The sequence below is a fragment of the Mesoplodon mirus genome, assembly GCF_964341445.2.
Source record: "Mesoplodon mirus genome assembly, chromosome: 1".
NCBI lineage: Eukaryota > Metazoa > Chordata > Mammalia > Artiodactyla > Ziphiidae > Mesoplodon > Mesoplodon mirus.
The window spans coordinates 54,515,486-54,532,711 of record NC_138976.1 but is presented as its reverse complement, the minus strand read 5'-3'; the positions used below and the strand labels follow the sequence as shown (position 1 = coordinate 54,532,711).

At 37.1% G+C, this 17,226-nt stretch overlaps 1 protein-coding gene across 1 annotated transcript; it reads left to right on the top strand.

Annotated features, from left to right (window-relative positions):
• Positions 1-15,201: 15,201 nt before the first annotated feature.
• On the top strand, positions 15,202-15,885 carry LOC309803837 (homologous-pairing protein 2 homolog; the record flags this gene model as incomplete). Its single annotated transcript, XM_082620640.1, has 1 exon — positions 15,202-15,885. The coding sequence occupies exon 1, from the start codon at positions 15,232-15,234 to the stop codon at positions 15,883-15,885; it is 654 nt and encodes a 217-aa protein (XP_082476766.1). The 5' UTR covers positions 15,202-15,231.
• Positions 15,886-17,226: the final 1,341 nt, after the last annotated feature.

The window sequence follows — 17,226 nt, the reverse complement described above, 5'->3', positions numbered from 1 at the left end:
TTTCTTTCTTCTAGCTCCCTACCCCCCATTTTCTTGCTGTCTTATTTCCCTACCCAAGTGCTTTTCCTCAGAACTCTCATACTGTCTAAGATATTTCTACAGGAACCACACTAGTTCAGGCCCCAAATACCACAAAGGTACAGTAAAAGTGGTTTATATCTTCCTTGATAATGCAAATCAGATATAATACAATTGTTGATTGGCTACCATCTTTCACTTAGTCCCATCCCCCCCCATCTTTTATCAAAGAGAGTAAAGTTCTTATCTTCTGGCGGTGGGGGAGAAGTGTTTGTAGGCCAAGTGGGAAAGCTGCAGGCAATCCATCTAAGGTAGTGGGAGAGCAGAGGGTGAGTCCCCGCCTCTTCAGCATTCTTTAGGCTGATCTGCCTGGTGGAGCTAACAAAAGGACAACAACTAACTGGGAGATTTCTGGAATAATTGTCCCTGTCCTAGAACACCTAGCCAGTTTCCAGGACCCAGAATTAATCTTAATACTATTAACGTGAGAGGAACAGTTACCAGCAAGGGGTAAGTGGTGCCAAATGGCAGTTAGACCTGAGCAAATTTGTAAAGGGCAGACAGATCCTGGAACTCTGAACTTTACTTAATTTAAAATTTTGGATCCCATGTGTACCCTCATGGCAGAATTTTACTGTATGTTTTTATATTGTCCTCCTTGCTTGCGTAATGGTTGGTGACTGGATTAACTTTAGTATTATTTGGTCATGTTCTTTTTTTTTTTCTATGGCTGTTTCTCTCTCTGTTCTAAGAAATCTTTGCCTTTTCCCAAGTTTTGACAATATACTGATGTTTTTCCTTTAGACTCTCTATAGTTTTATCCTTTACATTTAGGACTATGATTTATCTTGAATTAATGAGGTAGAGGTCACTGTTCTTTTTCTAAAAAATTAATTAATTAATTAATTAATTTTTGGCTATGTTGGGTCTTCATTGCTGCATGCAGACTTTCTCTAGTTGCAGCGAATGGGAGCTGCTCTTTGTTGCAGTGTGCGGGCTTCTCATAGCGGTGGCTTCTCTTGTTGCAGAGCACTGGCTCTAGGCACGCGGTCTTCAGTAGTTGTGGCTTGCAGGCTGTAGAGCTCAGGCTCAGTAGTTGTGGCGCACGGGCTTAGTTGCTCCGCGGCACGTGGGATCTTACTGGACCAGGGCTCGAACCCATGTACCCTACGTTGGCAGGCGGATTCTTAACCACTGCGCCACCAGGGAAGCCCTGTCATGTTCTGTCTTTGCTTATAATCTTATGTAGGTTCCTGTAGTTTTTAAAATTTTGATCTGGAGGGTCTCCAAGTATTCTCACTTTTCCCTGTAATCTTTTCTTAATCCAACTAACCTCTCTACCCAGTCAAAACCCATAATTACCACTATTTTTGTATGAAGGGTTTTAGAACTTCCTATACTTATCCAACTTATATTTTTGAGTTAACACACACATATTTTCATCTTATCCTTTTGTTTGTTTAATCATCTAAACTTATTCTACTTTTATAGCTTTTTGTCATATTTATGAAAGTTACATCTTCTTACATACTGCCCAAAGGACTGCCTAAAGTTTCCAATAATAAATAAATCAGTAATATGAGTATGCCCTTCCTCTGAGACTCTTGGGTGATGTTTCCCTTTTCTAGTTGTGCAATATTAAAATTTTTTTCTTTTTAATTTTCTTCTGTTTATTCATCTTTGGGTGAAGAGAAAACCTATTCCCGTCCACTGTTTGCTGACAAAATGGGTATGGGATTTGCCTGTTGCTCTTGTAGCTCTACTTGGCTGCTGGAGAAATTACTTTCTCAGACCATCAGGGCCTGAGTTGATGTGATGGCTTCTATGCCAATATTTAGCAGATTTTTATTTAGCGCATGTTCAACCTTAACTAGAATGCAAGATACAACCTCCTTGGCCGTGTTTTAATTTTTAACTTTTAAACAAAATTATTAAAAATTATTAATGTTTTAATTTTTATATTTATTTTTATTCAGGTATCAAACATATGTAGTAAAGTCTCAGGTTTTAAGTGTACATCTCATTGACTTTTTATATGTGTGTACAACAATGTAACTATCTCCCACATTGAGGTATAGAACTTTTAGAGCACCATATAAAGTTTCCTTGGGCATTTTCCTAATCAATAATATCCCCACACCTTTGCAGAGATAACCACTATTTTGACATCTTTCACCATCAATAAATTTTGCAATTCTTGAACTTCTTAAGATCATGCTTTATGACCTCTTTTCTATCTGGCTGTTGCATATAGTGGTTTTTCTTGTGCATGCATGTGTGTGTGTAGTATCTCATGTCACAGTTTTTTTTTAATCAACGTATAACTTACAATGTTGTTTTAGTTTCAAGTGCACAGCAAAGTCATTCAGTTATATATATATATATACATATATATATATATACACGTATATATATATATGTAGTATATATACATTTTATATGTAGTAGTGTGTATCTCAAACTCAAATCTTAAACTGCTAATTTATCTCTGCTACCCTGGCCCCCACTATCCCCTTTGGTAACCATAAATTTGTTTTCTATGTCTGTGGATCTATTTCTTTTTGGTAAATAAGTTCATTTGTATCAGTTTTTTTTTTTTTTTTTTGCGGTATGCGGGCCTCTCACTGTTGTGGCCTCTCCCATTGTGGAGCACAGGCTCCGGATGCGCAGGCTCAGCGGCCATGGCTCACGGGCCCAGCCGCTCCACGGCATGTGGGATCTTCCCAGACCAGGGCACAAACCCGTGTCCCCTGCATCGGCAGGCGGACTCCCAACCACTGCGCCACCAGGGAAGCCCTGTATCAGTTTTTTAGATTCCACATATAAGTGATATCATATGATATATGTCTTTCTCTGTCTGACTTACTTCACTTAATATGATAGTCTCTAGGTCCACCCATGTTGCTACAAATGACATTATTTCATTCTTTTTTATGGCTGAGTAATATTCTGTTGTGTGTGTGTGTGTGTGTGTGTGTGTGTGTGTATATATATATATATATATATATATACACTGCATCATTTGTTGATGGACATTTAGGTTGCTTCCATGTCCTGGATATTGTAAATAGTGCTGCAATGAATATTGGGGTGTATGTATCTTTTTTCTCTGGGTATATGCCCAATGGTGGGATTGCTCGGTCATATGGTAATTCTACTTTTAGGTTTTTTTTGTGTGTGTGGTACGCAGGCCTCTCACTGTTACGGCCTCTCCCGTTGCGGAGCACAGGCTCCGGATGCGCAGGCTCAGCGGCCATGGCTCACGGGCCCAGCCACTCCGTGGCATGTGGGATCCTCCCAGACCGGGGCACGAACCCGTGTCCCCTGCATCAGCAGGTGGACTCTCAACCACTGCGCCACCAGGGAAGCCCATACTTTTAGTTTTTTAAGGAACCTCCATACTGTTCTCCATAGTGGCTGTACCAGTTTACATTTCCGCCAACATTGATGGAGGGTTCCTTTTTCTTTTTTTTTTTTTTTTTTTTTTTTTTTTTTTTTTTTTTTTTTTTTTTTTGCTGTACGCGGGCCTCTCACTGCTGTGGCCTCTCCCGTTGCGGAGCACAGGCTCCGGACACACAGGCTCCGCGGCCATGGCTCGCGGGCCCAGCCGCTCCGCGGCATGTGGGATCTTCCGGGATCGGGGCACGAACCCGTGTCCCCTGCATCGGCAGGCGGACTCTCAACCACTGCGCCACCAGGGAAGCCCGAGGGTTCCTTTTTCTTCACACCTTCTCTAGCACTTATTATTTGTAGACATTTTGATGATGGCCATTCTGAATGGTGTGAGATGATACCTCATTGTAGTTTTGATTTGCATTTCTCTAATAATTAACGATGTTGAGAATATTTTTATGTGCCTGTTTAGCCCTCTGTATGTCTTTGGAGAAATGTCAGTTAGCTCTTCTGCTCATTTTTTGATCAGGTTGTTTGTTTTTTTGATATTAAGCTCTATGAGCTGTTTGTATATTTTGGAAATTAAGCGCTTGTTGGTAGCATCATTTGCAAATCATTTCTCCCATTCTGAGGGTTGTCTTTTCGTCTTGTTTATGTTTTCCTTTGCTGTGCAAAATCTTTCAAGTTTAATTAGGTCACATTTGTTTATTTTTGTTTTTATTTCCATTACTCTAGGAGGCGGATCCAAAAAATATACCTGCAATTTGTGTCAAAGAGTGTTCTATGTTTTCCTCTAGGAGTTTTATAGTATCTGGTCTTACATTTAGGTCTTCAATCCATTTTGAGTTTACTTTTGTATATGGTGTTAGAGAATGTTCTAATGTCATTCTTTTACACGTAGTTGTCCAGCTTTCCCAGCACCACTTATTGAAGAGACTGTCTTTTCTCCATTGTATATTCTTGCCTCCTTTGTCGTAGATTAGTTGACCATAAGTGCATGGATATATTTCTGGGCTGTCTATCCTGTTCCATTGATATATATGTCTCTTTTTGTGCCAGTACCATACTGTTTTGATTATTGTAGCAGTAATGTCACAGTTTGTGCATTCATTTTACAGCTGATAATTACTTTGGTTGTTTCTAGCATTTGGTTGTAATAAATAAAAGAATTATAACATTCTTGAGCACGTCTTCTGGTGTACAAATACATTCATTTTTCTTGGATACATACCTAGGAGTGGAACTGTGGGTCATAAGATTGCCAGTGCAAAGTTTTCCAAACTAGTTTTACCAATTTACACTCCAGTGAGCAACATATGAGAATTTCAGTTGCTCCATGTCTTTATTAACACTTGGTATGATAAATCATTTGGAATTTTAGCCATTGTGGTTGATGTGTAAAAGTATTTCACTGTTGTCTTAATTTCAATTTCTTTGATGACCAATTGTGTACCTTTCCATATATGTACATAGCCATTTGATCTCTTTTCTTGTGGATACCTCTTTAAGAATTGTGCCCATTAAAAAAAATTGGGGTGTCTTTGTCTTTCTTAATGATTCTTAGGAGTTCTTTATGTTTTCTGGATATGAGCCCTTTTATCAATTATATTTTCTCCCCCTCTGTGTCTTGCATGTTCTCCTTTTTAATTATGCGTTTGGATGGCCAGAATATCTTAATTTTAAAGAAATTCAGTTTCTCAACCTTTTTTAAAAATGGTTAATGCTTTCTGTGTTCTTTTAAGAAAGTTTTGCCTAATTCAAGGCCATGATGATGTTTTCCTGTTTCTAACTGGAAGATTTATTGTTTAACATTTAGGTCTATGATCCATATCAAATTAATTTGTGTATGGCATGAAATAGCCATGGTTGATACTTTCACATTTAGATATCCAGTTGCTCTAATACCATTTATTTGAAAGACCATCCTTCCTATATTAGAAGGTACAGGTACCTTTAAAGTAAATCAGCTGATCATTTATGTGTGAATCTGTTCCTGGATTCTATCTAGTTGATTCCATTGGTGTATTTGCATATATATCCTTTTGCCAGTACCACATTATCTTAATTTCAGTTGCTTCCTACAAGACTTCCTATAAGTCTTAAAGTCTGGCAGCTTAATAGCTCAGATTTTGTCTTGGCTATTTTAAGTCCTTTTAATTTTCGTACAAAGTTTTGAATCAACTTGCCGTTTCTCTCTCACACAATAAACGTGCTGGTATTTTGATTAGGATTGCATTGACCCTGTAGATCAATTTGAAGAGAATTAACATTTTAACAACATTCAGCCTTTTAATCCATGAATACTGCATATTTCTATATTTATTTAAGGCTTTAAAAATTCCTCTCAATATGATTTATTGTTTTGCCTTTTATAGATTTTATTAGATTTATTCCTATATATTTGATGTTTTTGATACTAAGTAAATGGTGTTCTTTTAAAAATTACATTTTCCAATTGTTTCTTGAAAATGTGTAAAAAAACATTTTTGTAAATTGAATTCATAAACTATTTATTCACTATGTCTAATTATTAATTTATTTACAAATCCTAATAGTTTGTGGATTCTTTTAGATTTCTGCATAAACAATCATGTCTATGAATATTGACAATATGATTTCTTCGTTTTCAATTTTAAAACCTTGTTTTCATTTTTCTTGCATTACTAAAAGCATAATGTTGAATAGAAGTGGTGATATGGATATCCTTATGAGGTTTCTTAACTAAAGAGAAAAGTGTTCAATATTTTACCATTAAGAAGGATGCTAACTGTAGGACTTTTGTAGCTAACTTTTGTCAGACTTAGATAGCTCTCTTTTATTACTAGTATGCTAAGAGGCTTTATCATTAACAAGTTTTAGATTTTATCAAATAATTTTTATGTATATATTGAGATAATAATTTTTTTATTCTGTTAAAATGGTGGATTGCCTGTATAGATTTTCACATGTTAATCCAACATTGCACCCCTTCTTGGTAATGATATATTTTTTTTTTTTTTTTTTTTTTTTGGTGGTACGCGGGCCTCTCACTGTTGTGGCCTCTCCCGTTGCGGAGCACAGGCTCCGGACGCGCAGGCTCAGCAGCCATGGCTCACGGGCCCAGCCGCTCCGCGGCATGTGGGATCCTCCCGGACCAGGGCACGAACCCGCGTCCCCTGCATCGGCAGGCGGACTCTCAACCACTGTGCCACCAGGGAAGCCCGGTAATGATATATTTATATATTGATGAATTCAGCTTACAAATATCGTGTTTAGGGTTTTTGCATTTATTTTTATAAGACATATTGGCTTGCAATTTTTCTTTTATGTAATGTCCTTGCTAGTTTTGGTATCAGGGATATATTGATATCAGGGACAATAGGAAGTATTTTCTCATTTTGTATTCTTTGAAAGAGTTTGCATGAAATTTATATTATATTTTTTTCTTAAATATCTGGTGGAATTCACTGTTGAAGCCATCTGGCCTGGAGTATTCTTTGTGGGAATTTTTTTTAAAGCATAATTTATTATAATTGACATGCAGTTAACTACAGAAATTGTAAAACAATTTGACATTTTAACATATGTACACCCCAGTGAAACCATCACCACAATGTAAATAATGAACATAACTATCACCTATGAAAGTTTTCTGTGACCTTTTGAAATTCCTCCCTCCTGACTCTCCACTTCCCTGGTCCCAGACAAATATTAATATGCTTTCTGAAACTATAAATATATTAGCTTAGATTTTCTAGAATTTTATATATAAAATTCTAGAAAATATATGTATTGAATTATATCTTGGATTATGAATTTATGTATTGGATTATGAATCCAATAAATGGATTCATACAATATATACTCTTTTTTGCCTGGCTTCTTTCATTCAACATAATCATTTAGATATTTATTCATGTTGTAGTGTGTAACAGTGGTTTGTTCTTTTATTGCTCAGTAGTATTCCATTGTATAGATTCACCACATTTATCCATTTTCCACTTGTTGGATTGTTTCCTCCAACACAGTTTGTTATCCACTTACCTCTTGTTGGGTTGCCTCCAGCTTTTGCTTATTCCAGAAAACTTGTCATGAACTTTTATGTGAAAGTCTTTGTATGGTCATTGGCTTTCATTTTTCTTGGGTAGATACCAAGGAATGGAATGACAAGACCAAATGATAGTTTAACATATAATGTTTTAGAAAGTGCTAAGCTCTTTCCACAGGTGTTGTGTCAGTTTTATTGCTACCAGCAGTGTATGAAAGTTCCAGTTCCTCCATGTCCTCATCAACACTTGGTATCGTCAGTCTTTTTAATTTTAGCCTTTTTAATAGGTGTGTAGTAGTACTTATTCTGATTTTAAATAGTATTTTCCTAATGTCTAACAATGTTAAGCATCTTGCCATATGTTCATTTACCATCTGTATATCTTCTTTAAAAATTATATGTATATTAGGGTGCTTGAAGTTATAATGGAGCTCTCTGATGCTTTGTTTATTAAAAAAAAATTCTCTTCTTTATATGTTATGTTTTGGGTATTTTATGTTGTTATTCCTTTAAATCTTCCAGTAATTATACCTACTGAATCTTTTTAATTTTTCAAATGGTAGTTTTCATCTCTAGAAATGAAATTTGGTTCTTTCTTTATGTCTTTTGTATTTCCACTTAGCTCTTTGAACATGTGGAATACAGTTATTACCCTTTTAATGTTGTCTGTTAATCCTAATATCTGTGGAGTTCTGGTTTGGTTTCAATTGATTGTTTTTTGTTTCAATGGATTGTTTTACTCATGGGTCATATTATCGAACTTCTTTGTATAACTGATAAGCTTTGGATATTTGTGAACTTTACCTTTTCATTTCTTGATATTTTTCTTCTTATAAATATTCTTGGCTTTTTGTCTGAGATGCAATTAAATTACTTGGAAACAGTTTGATCCTTTCAGGTGTTGCTTTTAAGACTTACTAGGTGGGACTGGAGCCATGCTCAATCTAGGGTTAAATTTTCCCCACTACTGAGATAAATTTGTTGGGGGGAAGTGGTGCTATTCTTGGACCTGTGTAGGCATCAGACATTATTATCTCTAATGCTTTCAGCTTTCTTTCCTTGGCCTCAGGTAGTTTCCTCACAGTGCTTGTGCTGATCAGACTCAGCTGAATACTTGAAGGGGCCTCTACAGTCCTCTGAAATTATTTCCTTTTATTTCTCCCTCCTCTCTGGTACTCCTTCCAGCAAACTCTTGCTCCTGGTGTCTCTGGACTTTCAGCACTGTCTCTTTAACTCAGGGACCCCACTGGGCTCTGTCTGAGCATCCCCTTGGTGTGTCCGTGCCTGGAAACTCTTTAAAGGCAGTAAACTGGGGTAATAATAGAGCACATCCTGTTTCTTTTGTATTCCCCAGTAATCACTGTCCTTCAGCCTGATGTTAAGTTCTTAAAAACTGTTGTTTCATATATTTTGTTATTTTATTGGTTGATTAAAATATAAGTAGTAATGATTGTAAAAAAGGTTTTAATTACAAATTAAATTTCTTTAATTGATAAATGACTACTATTCAGATGATTTTCTTATTTCAGCTTTGCTATTTTATGGTTTTCAAGGAGTTTTTCCATTTCATCTAAATTTCAAATTTATTGGCGTAAAATTGCTTATTGTATACTGCTCCCCATTTTTTATTGTTAATAATTTTTAGTAATGTTGCTTTTGTATCCTGATTTTGATAATATGAGATCTCTTTCTCGCTCTCTTCCTGAGTAGTCCTAGTAAGGGTTTATTAATCACAGTATTTTGGAGTCCTTCTTTATTTTCCCCATATGGGGATAATCTGTAGATCTACTTCTGGTTTTTTTCTCCCCCTCTTGATTATTGGTTATGTTTATGCACCTTTTCATAAGACTTTTAGGGAATTCTGTGTGCCTTTAAAAGCCTCTTGATGTAGTCTCCCAGCTTCCCATTCTGCTTTAAGGCTCAGCAAATGTCTCATGGGGAAAATTGGGCTTTAAGTTTTGTGCTTCACCAGTTTCTAATCTGCCATGCCAACTCCATAGGGTTGCCAAAAGCTCTGCTGTTGAGTTCTACTTGGGAAAAGGTTCATCTTCAGCCATGGTCAGAATCAGGAAGGCACTCAGGGAAGAAAATGGTCAGAAATGTTTCCTCACATAGTGTATTTGTTTCCAGGTAGCTTAAACAGTACAAATTTATTTTCTCATGGCTCTGGAAGCCAGGGCCCACCCTAATGACCTCATCTTAACTTGATTACATCTGCGAAGTCCTTATTTCCAAATAAGGTCACATTTATAGGTACTGGTGGTTATTAGGATTTCAACATATATTTTTGAGGGACAAAATTTAACCCATAATACTTAGGAAGGGCCTTTCTTCCCCTAGAATTTTAATTCATCTAGTCTTCTTTGCTTTCAAAGTTTTCCAGTATGCCTATGAAAAAATTGTTCCTGTTTATCCTTTTTTTTTCTCCTTATTGCCAGCTACAACATACTATATCCACTCAGAAGCAAAGTCCATTGATACTTAAAAATCCAGTTTCATAGCCTTTGTATTTAGTGTAAATTTATTCCAGATTTTGACAATAGTTTGATTCTTAGTTTAATTTTCAGTCTTGTGAATTTTTATATTTGTCTGTGGAACTTGTGGTAGAGATTCAGGAAGGGGCAGTTGGCTAATTTATAGTAGCTGGTATTAGAGTATTCTTTACATTCCAGATACTCTATTAAACACTTAAAATTCATTATACCATTTAATTTGCACAACAAACTTATGAAAGAGTTACATTTATCACAGGCATGTTTATAACGATACTTACAGGTTATATTGAAACATTCACTTGGTAGTCGGTATATGAAGATACCAAGCCTTGTTTTTCCCATGTTATAAAATTAAAAATGCTACAAGGGAATATTAGAGCTTTGTTTATAAGTACAATGCTTATCTTATTGTGTTAGCTGTTTAGGTTTCTATTTCCTGCTAGAGTAGGCCTGTTTTTGGACAGAGACCAAATCTTACCCATTTTTATATTACCAATATCTAGCACCACGTATTAGCTTTTGTGCTTATTGGATAGATATAAAGATAGGAAATAGTATATATTATATAATTTTTAAATTATAATAGTGTATTTGTTTGACAATATAAATGACTTTTATTGAGGTAAAAAAATTGTGTGTGCAGATGGAAAATATTGAACACACTTGCCATCATCCCCATGCTTGTGTCTATGGCAGACATCGCTAATCAGTTAAGGAACTCCTTCCCTCTAAACTTGGATATAGCCAACAATCATCTCTTTAACCATGCAGTTCATGCAGCCACTACCAAATTTGTGAGTTAATCTATTCATATTACTTATCACTTCTGGTTATAGTAGTAAGCATACTGGACCAGGTGTCTGGAAACATGGGACAAAGCCTGGCTTTGAAGCAGCTTAGGTACATGACTCTGAGCTTATAATATAAATTTTTGTCTTTCATTGCTTTATTTGAAAAATGAGAATAATATTAGCTATGTGATTTAGAGAACCAAGAAAGAACAGAAGGGCACGCTGGATACTGAAGAGAGCTTAAGAGTAAGGGATTTTGGTCACAGTCTTGGATCAGGCTCTTATAAATTAGATAAACTTGGACAAGCAGGAAAACCCCATGACAACATTTGCATATATTTTCTTTTTCTCCCTTTCCGCAGGCAGCATAGTGCCTACTTCGAAAGTACACAAATGGTATTTACTGATTTAAATGGAATGTCAAATAAGGATATTTTAGAAAATTATACCTGATATCCCTTTTGTTCATGTATTCTATAATTCTTGGTAATGGATGTATATGTGCTTTGAAGGTTAAAGGGTATATTTGTAAGGGACTATTTTAAAATTCTGGCTACATTGATTACTATGAAGCTGCTAAAGCAGAAGGAAGAGACTTTTATTGATATTAATGCTAGATAACTGGTGTCAGGGTTAAATTTTTCAATAGGGAGGCAAAATCTAGAGTAAGGACTACAAATTTCTGCTGGGCTAAATAATAATCATTTATGTATCAATATTACAGAGACTACCGCCACCTAATTAAAAAGATACTTCCTTAATAATTCTAAGATATATGTAGCACCTTTACCTGACAGTAATTCATTGCACCTTCCCCCATCCCCTTTTCCTTTTGAAAATTAGTAAGACAATACTTGGTTCTTGTCTAGCAAGAAACACGCCTTTGTTGCTTCTTTGTAGGAATGATTTGGCTAGAATTGGTATCCAATAGGCAATTAATTGTATGCCTCTGGATGCAGGCAATGATGATCTTAATGCGTTTTGTGTTTTTTTTTTTCCTAGAACATTATGGTTTAAATTTGTAAATAGATTAAATTAATTTTCAGGCTCGTTTATTTTCCCAAAAGTTAGGCCACTGAATAGAATATTTTTTGACATGTACATTCTGCTGTCACTTTGAATCTTACACCTGCATCTAAAAAAATCAGATAGCATAATAATGACACTGGTAAACTTGAGCAATTTTTAAACCTTTTCTTCTGCTAATGGAGGGTTACCTGCTTTCTCTTTGACTGTGAAAGACTCAGGTCAGCAAAGATATAGCAGGATGCATATCACTGCAGATTTCCTTCATTGTCGCCTGTCGCTGGGGGCATCGTCAGATGTGAAAAAGAAAAGGACTGCTTCTTTTAATTTCCTTTCTCCGTCTTTTAAAATAAGATATCTGTGTGGTGTGTGTTCATGGCAAAATATCATTTATGGTGTGTGTGTGTGTGCGTGTGTATGTAAGAGGCACAAAGGAGGGAGAAGCCTGGATAGGAGGTAGATCTAACTCTTTTCCTCTCCTTAGGCAAAACCGTTTTCCTATTTGGCCTTAGTATTAGCTCAGTATTAAAGGCAAGTTCTAAATCATGACTTTTGGTACGCGAGCCTCTCACTGCCGCAGCCTCTCCCGTCGCGGAGCACAGGCTCCGGACGCGCAGGCTCAGCGGCCATAGCTCACGGGCCCAGCCGCTCCGCGGCATGTGGGATCCTCCCGGACCGGGGCACGAACCCATGTCCCCTGCATTGGCAGGCAGACTCTCAACCACTGCGCCACCAGGGAAGCCCCTAAATCATGACTTTTGGAACAATACATTTTCCAACAGAATTTGTGATACAACTTCCTGTTTAGAATGTTGTGATGTTATGGACTAACATCTCTGTCTTTCTATCCTCAGGAATTTCTGGGCTTGTAGACTTGTGGACATGTGAGAATTATGTTATATTCAAAACTATAGGTGCCTTTATACATGTGTTAAATTACAATTTCTCTATATAAATATACAATAAATACACAGTATTTGTTGTTTAGAAAGAAGCAGCATTTGTGCTTTTTAAGGATGAGCTTTGGGCATCATATATTGGTAGACTGTCAGGGTTAAAACAACTTCCAAGATAATTTGTTTAACACTTCTATTTTTCAGTTAAGAGAATTGTGGATGAGAGCAAGCAAATGACTGTGTCAAAGATCTCACTGCTTTAGCAGTGACAAGACCCCTATGACATACTAGATCTCGAATTTCATAGTCTGTTCTGTTTTCTGCTATATCACATATAACCACATAAACATCTCAAAAAACAAGCCTTAGTTCCCCCCATCCCCTCCCCTTCCAACTCCCATGGAAATAGGATTGTAGCTTGAAGCTTCCCTGAGTTTGGTAGTTTAAAATGTCTCTCTTCTCCCTCCATGATGCAGTGGAAAGAGCATTTATTTAGAGTCATTTATTGAACCATATTGATTGAATGCCTTCTCTGTGCCAAGTATGAGACTAGGACCTGGAAATATAGAAGTGAATGAGGGACATAATCCTGGTGTTTACAGTCTGTTTGAACTTCTAGTCTTTCATCTTAACCAGTTATCTATCTTAAGGCAAATCATTTCACCTCTACGAAACTCCATTTTCTGATCTTTAAAATAAGGGCAAATTCTATTTTTCAAAGTTGTGAAGATTCTTTAAAATTTAAAAATAGTAAATCTTATGGCACATTTCTGACAAACAGTAGGCATGCACTCAACAAATGTTAATGTCCTCTTTCCTACATCTAAGAGTTACTGTGAAAATCAAATAAGATAATGGACATGAAAATGCTTTGTGAATTGGACACATAGTTATAAGCAAAGTTGGGGTTTTACACATATTACCTTTCTTCACCTTGCAAGTTCAAGTCAAACGAGAAGAGGCAAACATCTCAAGATAAAGTAGAAACTTAATTGCAGATTAAGGCTGTATTGGAGATTATAGTTTTGATGTGCTTCCCAACACTTTACTCTAGAATTAAATTTACCCACTCAGGCAGGCACAAGTCTTACCACTGGGACAGTAGTTTTGCAAGGTAGAATGCAAAGAGAATGAGTGCTTCCTGCGTGGAGGCAGAGAGAACGCTGAAAGAGCAGAGCTGCCCGTGGACAATTCTGTTTTCAAACTCGCTAATCAGATAAGTCACTCTGCCTCACATGGGAAAGAAATGAGAAGTGGTATTTTGGGGGGAAGCCTTTCTGTATGGAAAGGAAACAAGAGGACAGAAAATATAGGTTTCTCTAACAGACACATACACATTGCTATGAAGAAAGTCAAATTCAACCCTCTTCCCCCAACCTCCCATTCTTATTTAAGGTCTTGGAACTGCTATCTCATGTACTAAAATACTCATATATTTTCTTTCCCCAGCTTATGGTATGTTCAGTGACAAATACAGATTAGAAAATTCTGCTATTTTACATTGTATAATATATTCTGTATACACAGTATATACTGTATGTATTGGGTGTATGTGTGTGTGTGTCATAAAGGAATGTATATTTATAGAGGAAATGGAGAGGGAAATTACGTTAAAATGCTCAGTGTATCCATTTTCAGGTATGATTATGGGTGATTATTACTATGCTTTTTGTACTTTTCAGAATTTGTTAATAATGTATTTCTAAAAAGTTGACAATCCCCTTCCCCCAGAACTCAACTTAAAAAAAGCACAAACAAAAACAAAACCTAGCCAAATTGTTTCTTCTTCCCCAATTCTGGCAAAATTTTCTCTTTTTTCCTTTTCAGTTATATTCAGTACAAGTGGTCTAACAAGTTCACTTGGTGCAGTAAATAGTGATGGAAAGTCACCTGAAGACTAAACAAACATTATCAAATTGCAAATATTATAGGTGACATTGTTATTTCTAAATATCTATCTTTTAATTATTTGTGAATAATGATAAGTCCTGAAGGTAAGTTCAACAATTCTAATTCCTTTTCGTTGGTTGGCAGCTTTGCACATTTTTAAGAGCCATCTGTATTTACAGCTCTGTGAAATGTATGTTCATATTCTTTGCCTATGTTTTCTATTGTTTTTTAAATTATTCTTGTTAAGAGACAAAATACTGAAAATAATATTTTGACAAGAATATTGTATATTAGAGAAATGTTAGAATATTTGTATATTAGATAAATATTAGAGAAATATTAGTCAATCCATTGTCTGTAATATGAATTACAAAAACTTTCTCATTTTGTTATCTTTATAACTATTTGTGTGAGGGTTTTTTTTTGTCATATAGATTTTATTTTTAAAAATTAGGTCCAAATGGAAATAAAAACAAAAATTAAAAAATGGAACCTTATGAAACTTAAAAGCTTTTGCACAGCAAAGGAGACCATAAACAAGGTGAAAAGACAACCCTCAGAATGGGAGAAAATATTTGCAAACGAAGCAACTGACAAAGGAATAATCTCCAAAATATAGAAGCAGCTCATGCAGCTTAATATCAAAAAAACAAACAAGAACTTCCGGCTTTCGGAGTTTGGTGGCAGTAAAGGACATGAGTAAAGGCCGGGCGGAAGCCGTGGCGGGAGCCTCCGGGATCCTGCTGAGGTACCTACAGGAGCAGAACCGGCCCTACAGCGCCCAGGACGTGTTCGGGAACCTGCAGCGGGAACACAGACTGGGCAAGGCGGCGGTGGTGAAGGCACTGGACCAGCTGGCCCAACAAGGCAAGATCAAAGGGAAGATGTACGGCAAGCAGAAGATATACTTTGCTGACCAGGAACAATTTGACATGATCAATGATGCTGACCTCCAAGTCCTGGATGCCAAAATCGTGGCCCTCACTGCTAAGGTGCAGAGCTTGCAGCAGAGCTGCCGCCACATGGAGGCTGAGCTGAAGGAGTTAACTAGTGCCCTGACCACACCGGAGATGCAGAAAGAGATCCAGAAGGTAAAGAAGGAATGTGTTGGCTACACAGAGAGACTGAAGAACATCAAAGCGGCCACCAACCACGTGACTCCAGAAGAGAAAGAGCAGGTGTACAGAGAGAGGCAGAGGTACTGCAAGGAGTGGAGGAAGCGCAAGAGGATGGCAACAGAGCTGTCTGATGCAATCCTTGAGGGATACCCCAAGAGCAAGAAGCAGTTTTTTGAGGAAGTTGGGATAGAGACAGATGAAGATTACAACCTCAAGCTCCCAGATCCCTGAGGCCCTCCGGCAGGCCTGGGAACAGAGATGTCCTGGACTGGCTGCCTTGTTTAGGTCAGCTTTTTTTGTTGTTCCTGCTGCTGTCCACTTTTGAGCACACACCAAAGTACTGGGTGGAGCACTGGTGGCCCGGAGAGGATGGTTTCACTCATTTCATCATCCACGTTTTGACTGCCTGAACTTAACAGTTAGTTAGATGGGGAATAATGCAAAAGGAAAACATTTGGCAATATTTATTGTAATATAACTTGATATAAAAACATTTAATTTCCTCTGGATAATCAAACCTCCCAGATATCAAGCCTGAGGAAGGCAAAAGAGAGCTTGGGGGACAAGGGCAGAGAGAGGCTACTATGCACAGCATTCAGGGAGCCAAGGGCCTCACCCAGGACTCTCCACTCCAGGAGACCTGTAGAAAATCTTCTCTACCCACCTTCACCCCACCCCAAGTCCTGGGAGAAATGCAGGCAGCACTGAGATGGTAGAGACCCAGATACACTTGACAGAAAGCCTGGGAGTGGTCTTAAGGCCAATTTTCCAAAATTGTAACTTTAGCAAAATTGCATTGTTGGTGTTGAGAAAAATTAACAAACTTAATATGTAAAAAAAACAACCCAATCCAAAAATGGGCAGAAGAACTAAATAGACATTTCTGCAAAGAAGATATACAGATTGCCAACAAACGCATGAAAGGATGCTCAACATCACTAATCATTAGAGAAATGCAAATCAAAACTACAATGAGGTATCACCTCACCAGTCAGAATGGCCATCATCAAAAAATCTACACACAATAAATGCTGGAGAGGGTGTGGAGAAAAGGGAACCCTCTTGCACTGTTGGTGGGAATGTAAATTTATACAGCCACTATGGAGAACAGTATGGAGGTTCCTTCAAAAACTAAAAATAGAACTACCATATGACCCAGCAATCCCACTACTGGTCGTATACCCTGAGGAAACCATAATTCAAAAAGAGTCATGTACCACAATGTTCATTGCAGCCCTATTTACAGTAGTCAGGACATGGAAACAACCTAAATGTCCATTGACAGATGAATGGGTAAAGAAGATGTGGCACATATATACAATGGAATATTACTCAGCCATAAAAAGAAATGAAATTGAGTTATTTGTAGTGAGGTGGATGGATCTAGAGACTGTCATACAGAGTGAAGTAAGTCAGAAAGAGAAAAACAAATACCATATGCTAACACATATATATGGAACCTAAAAAAAAAAAAATTAGTTCTGAAGAACCTAGGGGCAGGACAGGAATAAAGACATAGATGTAGAGAATGGACTTGAGGACACAGGGAGGGGGAAGGGTAAGCTGGGATGA